Source organism: Austrofundulus limnaeus, unplaced genomic scaffold (assembly GCF_001266775.1).
Source record: "Austrofundulus limnaeus strain Quisiro unplaced genomic scaffold, Austrofundulus_limnaeus-1.0 Scaffold121, whole genome shotgun sequence".
Classification (NCBI taxonomy): Eukaryota; Metazoa; Chordata; class Actinopteri; order Cyprinodontiformes; family Rivulidae; genus Austrofundulus; species Austrofundulus limnaeus.
In genome coordinates this window covers 223,260-229,927 of record NW_013952523.1, presented here as the reverse complement: position 1 = coordinate 229,927, position 6,668 = coordinate 223,260, and the positions used below count along the sequence as shown (strand labels likewise).

General features: G+C 43.5%; 1 protein-coding gene across 2 annotated transcripts in view; it reads left to right on the top strand.

Annotated features, from left to right (window-relative positions):
- Nucleotides 1-161: 161 nt before the first annotated feature.
- dpf1 (double PHD fingers 1) overlaps nt 162-6,668 on the top strand; it is a gene marked incomplete in the record, with an annotated part of 81,585 nt that continues 75,078 nt past the window's right edge. For both annotated transcript variants that reach the window (XM_014014978.1, XM_014014977.1), the window contains 1 exon segment: nt 162-320. In XM_014014978.1, the coding sequence (XP_013870432.1) occupies nt 238-320 (83 nt within the window).

The following is a 6,668-nucleotide window of genomic DNA, read 5'->3' as shown; positions in this document are numbered from 1 at the left end:
GGGGGTGGGGGGCTGTTGGCTTTGCCCCCTTCCAAGTCCAAGGCGGGCCTGTGGTCCACCGGAGCCGCTACCCCCGCCGGTACTTGTAGTACATGCAGCCTCCGTGTGTTTCCTGCAGACATGCGCCAAAAACTACACTTCCCCAGAGCTGTCACAGAGCGCTCCCGCCTCCCATTGGCTGCTCGCTGCAGCCGCAGCCCCTGAGAATGAATGAAATTGAAATAGCTGCTACATTACATGTACAATACCGGGCTCTGCGGTGTTGCATTCTATCATACTATTATCAAAATGGCCACAGCGGTGCAGAACCCTCTCAAATCGTGAGTACAACGCGCCTCCTCGGGCGCTCGCGCCTCTCTCTGTGTTTGTGCATGCCGTCAGTGTTTCGCTCGGGCGCATGAAATTCCCCGATAATTCATCCGGATGATGATGATGATGATGATCAGCACGTCTGTGGACACGGAATGCACGGAGCGGAGCACTGATGTAATGTCAGGGGGAGGCGAGAGAAAAGTTCCCCGGTGGAGCTGCTGGCTTCAGGGACGCGGTGTGTGTGTGTGTGTATGGGGGGGCTTCTGTGCGCTCCGTTTCCCCCACCGCCCCCTGCGCCCTCAGCTGCGCGCGGAGCAGCGGGGATATGGAGGAATGCTGGAGGGAGAGGGATGTGTGGATGACCCGGCACGTCCCCTGACGGCGCGGCCGGCCAGGACCGAGCCGGGGCTGGTGGCTCCACAGCAGATTTATCTGGACCCAGAGGAGGTGGGGGGGGGAGGAATGAAATGAAGCTCAGTGGGACCGGGTTTAATGCAGCCTTACCTTCCGGACCTCTCAGAAAATGGACCTGCTGAGCTGCGTTTATATTAGGCTTTGCACACACGCGCACACGCACCAGAATAGAGGAATTCAAAGCCCCACCGTGAAGTTTTTACGCACGGGTTTTTTAGGGAATCATGGTTCCCCTCTCTCTGCAGAGGGGAAGATGCCCGCCTGGGCTCCGGGCCAGAAAGGTGCCTGATGTGCGTCTGTCAGCGCGCACTAATCCGGGCAAAAAAATAAAAAAATAAAAAAATAAAAAAAATAAAGACACAATAGCTCTAAAAACAAAATGTGAGCCAGCCGTGCCGCGCTCCGGCAGTTTGAAACAAAGAAAAGTGTCAGGAAGGAGACCTGTGTGCAGCAGCAGCGGTGTGGGTGTGGGGGGGCACAGAGCAGGGTCTTTACCTGAGCCGGGGCACAGACTGTCTGACTGTCTGTCTGTCTGTCCGGGGGTGCAGACACGAGGCGACATTTCACGCGCACAGGCCTGAACGTGTCGGCTTTTGAACATCACTCCACAGCAGAGAGGAAAGCGGAGAGCCGCGGCTCTGATTGGGCGACTCCTCTGATTGGCTGTGATGGTATTTGAGTGTTTTGCTTGAGTGCTGTTAAAATTGCAACCCAGAGCCAGTCCTTGTTGTTGACTAAATTTCGTGGTGAATCATTTCAAACCTTATACAATAGAAATAACTAGATGAATGAATAAATAAATAAGAGGTAGGCTGGTGGTGGACAGGTGAGGCTCAGGGCCCCACATAGTGAAACCATGTCAGGGGACTTGATTTGTACGGGTTTTGACTGCAAAGACAATGAGATTTGGGGGTGTGAGGGGGGGTGTTAGTGACCAATGACTAATGAACTGCAGCCTAATTGAAAAAAAGGGGCTCCTGTATTGATTTCCAAGTGCTATCAGTTAAACAAAGGAGGAACGTATAGGAGACCAGCCCGGCCCCTGCAGAGGATGTTAGCACCGCTTCAGTCCGTTTAAAAACGGGTTTATTACTCGAGCAATCAAAGCTGCCTTTAACTTCTCCACCAGTGTATAAATGCCATCATTACGCTGTATGGCTTTAACTACGTTCCAGTTACCGCGCTGAAATGGGCTGTTAAACAAGCCCTTTTAATTAGCACGTCTCCAAACAAACTTGCTACAAACGAGAGGCCCGTAGCCCGCAGAATGGGCCAAACAACCAGCGCGATTTGGTTCAACGTCAGCTCTAATAGGGCGGCTCGCTGCGAACGATGCAGGTTATCCCTAAATTTCTTTACAGCTTGTTGCATCTCTGGATTCAGTTGCACGTAATTTCATTTTCTTCTTGATGCCCAGTGTTCAGGCCCTGCAGGGACCACCTGACCTGTGATTGTGAGACAGCTCCAATCTGTACATTCCTCCCCCCTGCCTGTCTCCCTGCTGGATTACAGAATCATTTAATCTCTCTTCCATCTCGTTCTCTCGCTCTCTCTGGTTTCCTTCCATCTTTGCCTCCTTCTTCATCACTTTCCCCGTCCATCACTCTCACCCCCTCAGTGAGCCTCTTCCTTTTTTCTTTTGCTCCCTGTTCACCTACTCTTGGCCTCATGTCACCCAAACCCTCACCATCCTGTCAGCCCCACTTCAGCTGCACTTTTCTCTGCTGTCAATTAATGCCATGTCTCTATTTTCATGTTCGGCACATTTTATAGTTAATAGAAATTTCTACCTATATTCTCAGATCCCTTTAATTCCTCTTTGATAACTCACACAGGAGCCAGTTTTAGAAGGATTTACTGCAGAGCTGAGTGTAGAGTGGGTTAGCGGGAGATATCAAACTCAGCTAGCTGGGGGACCAAAATAAAACATTTGGTCCAACACGAGGCTCAGCCACACTTTGTGTAAAAATGTACAAAGTGATCAAGGCTGTCCGATTATTCATGAATGACAATGGACACAACCTTATTTGAAGAAATGCGCATCACCCAATGACTTTCATGGAAATGTTTCAAACATAAGTTGTGTATGATCAGGTGTCGCTAAGAGTATTTGTTAGGGATACATTTTAGCTATTACCACACCAAATTTTAGCTCGGGATCTATAAAAATGACTGAATTATAGGCATTTTTTGTTTACAAAGGTCTATTAGTGGCGGTGGCCATCTTGAATCAGCTCCAAAAGTTAACGAGTTTCAGAAGCACATCCAATGATTACTTTATGAGGCATTCAGGACACAGTCATTAAAATCCACGCAGTGTTTTGTAAGATATTTTGCTAACAGATTTTCAGCGTTGACGTCGACACTAAAAAACAAGTTTTCAAGCAGGGCTCTCTGCAGTACGTTCTGGTTGTGTGGGCGGAGTTTGTCCAAACTGTGATTGGTCGGATTGACTTCTGTTGTGGGGCAAAGGAAGAAAAACCTACTGTGAACATGTAAACATAATTTATTCACATCAAATTCCATGTGGCTAAGATACTTCCTGTCTCGAGTTATAACAAGAGTGAACATTTATATTTAAAATCTAGGCGCTTTCTGGCCGGTTCGACCAAGCGTGCTTTAATCCCCACCCAAAACTGTCAGTCTGACCAATCATGTCTTTAACAAACTACGCCCACAAAAGTCAAACAGACCAATCATATCTTGTAAATTTCTTCAACACAACAAGAAACTCCCACTTAGTGACTGCAGACCCCCTTCTTCATCAGTTTTTGCTTAGAGTAAAAACGGGAGATGGATCTCTGCTACTACACCAAACAAAACTCATTATCTGTAAAAGTGACTATCATTGTGTTTTTCTAAGGTCACTTAGTTGTTGTAGCAAAATTAAATATGGTTGGCCCCAAAACCTAATCAACTGTAAATGCACATCCAATGATGACTTTCAGGGAGTTTTGTTAAAATTTGTTGAGTGGTTCATCAGATATTTTGCTTACAGACAGACAGATAATTGAGCAAACACATGATCGTCCACTTTTCATGGCAGTGGACGCTAATGAGTCACCTTTTTCCAAGACATAAAAAACACAAAAATAACAGTTTTGATAAAAGGGGAAATAATTAAATAAAAATAAAAAAAGGCAACGGCATTTTGCTTTAAACTCTATCAGCAGTTTTTTAAATTCTTATTTTTTGGCAGACTAGTCTGAGAAATGATAAGTAAGCAACTTGTTGCTCTGATGCACATTAGCTCCAGTCACATGCCTGACCTCTTCTTTCCTTCATCAGCAAGATTTTGACTTTATTTTGGAAGTTTCCTCACTGTTTTTTCCACATCAACAAAAACTTGAAAATTTAAGCTGAAGACTGAGACATTTTCTGAAGGAGAAACAGTTTTGTAACAATGAATAACTGCCACTTCTTCAAAACAACTTGATCTGTTTTTAAGTCATATTTATGAATTGTTTTAATATTTTATTTTTAAACTGTATTTTAAAGGGCCTGTGACATCAAATTTTTGTAATAAATATGAATGCATTTTTGCAAAGTTAACACTGATAACATACTGCTAAAAATTCATGTTGCTGAGACTAACAGTTGTTGAGATTTTTGTTTGTGAAGAAACAGGAAGTGCTTTTAAAGGGGAATGTCTGCATGTGACCAGAGCATTGCTACAATGGCTAACAACACAGATTGTAGAGAAGGATCTGATGTTTCTTTAGATTTAGAAAGAAGAATCATCGTGAAAATAACATTGTTCCAAAAATCAAAAACTATGGTTTTCTTTATTAAATTGTCCCCATTTGATGCCACTTCCTGATTAAATTTGGCTGAGGTAAGATCAAAAGAAAATATTCCAGTCATGTGACAAAATGGATAAAATCGCGTGAATTAAGCCAAATTTCTTAAAGGCACAGTGTGTAGGATTTGTTGTTTTCAGCGACATCTAGTGGTTGAGTGGTCGAATCATCCTCCCTGGTCCTCCCCCCACCCCCACCCCCCACTTCCAAACACAAAGGAGTTGCTACGGTGTCTCTCAGGTGTCAAAAACCTTTGATAATTCCAACCGTGATGTCTACCAGCAGCTTCAGGGCTGGTGATGTTTCAAGTGGTAAGATTATGAGCTTTAATAAGTAAAATTATACCAGCTATGTTTACATACACAAAATGTTTTAATCGGATTGAAATGTATTCAGATTAAATAATCCGAATATACCGTTTACATGGACACAATCTGATCATGAAAAGTGTTTACATGCACCGGAGTTTTATTCAGAATAAAAGTCCGGACATGCGCAGTGTTGTAAACGTTCGGCTCTACTTCTGTGTTACAAACGTAAACAAAGCTCCTCTGTGCGCTCAGGACAGACCTGTGTCAGCTTTTAATAACAGTAGAGACGCCGTTACTCCTCGGTTGAGCTGCAGCCTGCAGATGAAGCAATACGTGCTTTTGATTTTTATTTTTTGTGAAGCAATGTCTGCTGTTAGCCTCCTTTTTCATCTGTTAAGAGAGCGAGGAGGAAAAGTTCTGCACGGTGCTGCGCAGCTGGAGCGCTGCTGTCCCACCGGGTGAATGAAAGTCAGCAGACATGCACACCGATCAGTTTTCTACAATCAGAATAAGATGATCTGATTAAGTGTTTACATGAACCTCATTCCGATTATCAATCGGCATAACCCACCCTTTTCATTCGGATTAAAATTTCATTTGGATCGAGCTCAATCGGATCAGAATAATTGGAACGGGCTGTTTACATGACGCATTTTTATTCCGAACGGCTGTTTAATCCGATTACTTTTGTCCATGTAAACGTAGCTACAATGACAGACAACAAATATTACATTTATAGTATTACAACTAAAACTGTTCTTGACGCCGCCACCGCAGTTTGTCCTTCATGAGCCTTTGTAGACAAGATGGCGGTGCAAGATGGTGGCTGCCTGTAGTGGCGACCTGCGACCATGGAGATATAAACAGCTTTTTATAAGGTAAAAATAATAAAACAAAGTCTTTGTCTGCAATGATTAGACATGTTTTTTATTATTGTCATTAGTGATTATCTCAATTTCGGCTAAAAGAATTGACAAAATCCTACACACTGTGCCTTTAAATGTAAAGATGTTTTCTTTGACTTTTTGTAATTGAAGCATGTTACAGGGCCTTTAAACTGTTTTGTTTTATGTTGCTGAAAGCCTATCTGAGGACTGGCATTGCAAATTAGCCTAAGCTATAAATGTTTAATGGTATTGCTAATCCTTGACACTAGCCTCTATACAAATAAACAATAAAGGAAAATATATCTTTCAGATGTTTAGGCAAATTAAGAAGCGATGGAGACTTGATGAGTCACAGAACAGCGAGCCAGTTGAACATATTTTAAAATATAACCTCATGGGCCCAAAAAAATATAACATGGGCTATGTCTGGCCCGCTGGCCTTCAGTTTGAATCACAACATTTATAGTGTACAGTTACACAACAATTTTATTCTTCACATTTGTAGCACCGCAGCTACAGAAAGACGTAAAATGTAACCTTTTTGAATTTATTTAAAGGCTAAAATCCTCACATTGTAATAACAGACCGATCAGACTTCACAACCGCCACATTAAAAGCACAGGAGGAAGTGGACGTCACGTGTTTTTTTCTGTGATATTGCTTCTTTGTGCCGGGTGGTGTGGGGAGATGCAGATAAGCGTGTAGTATTGGAGGCAGTTGTGGCAGGGCCTTTATAATATTATTTCTGCCCTGCCTGACTGAGTCGAGCTAAATGAGTTCTGTGTAATAACCGGCTGTGTGTGCAAACAGCCCCACATGTGTGATGGCTGAAGTCACAGCCCGAGCATCCATTTCTGGATTTTTTTTTTCATTCAGGCTCACTCTTTCATTCTCTCACCCGCTCACGTAAACACACACACACACACACACACACACACACACAC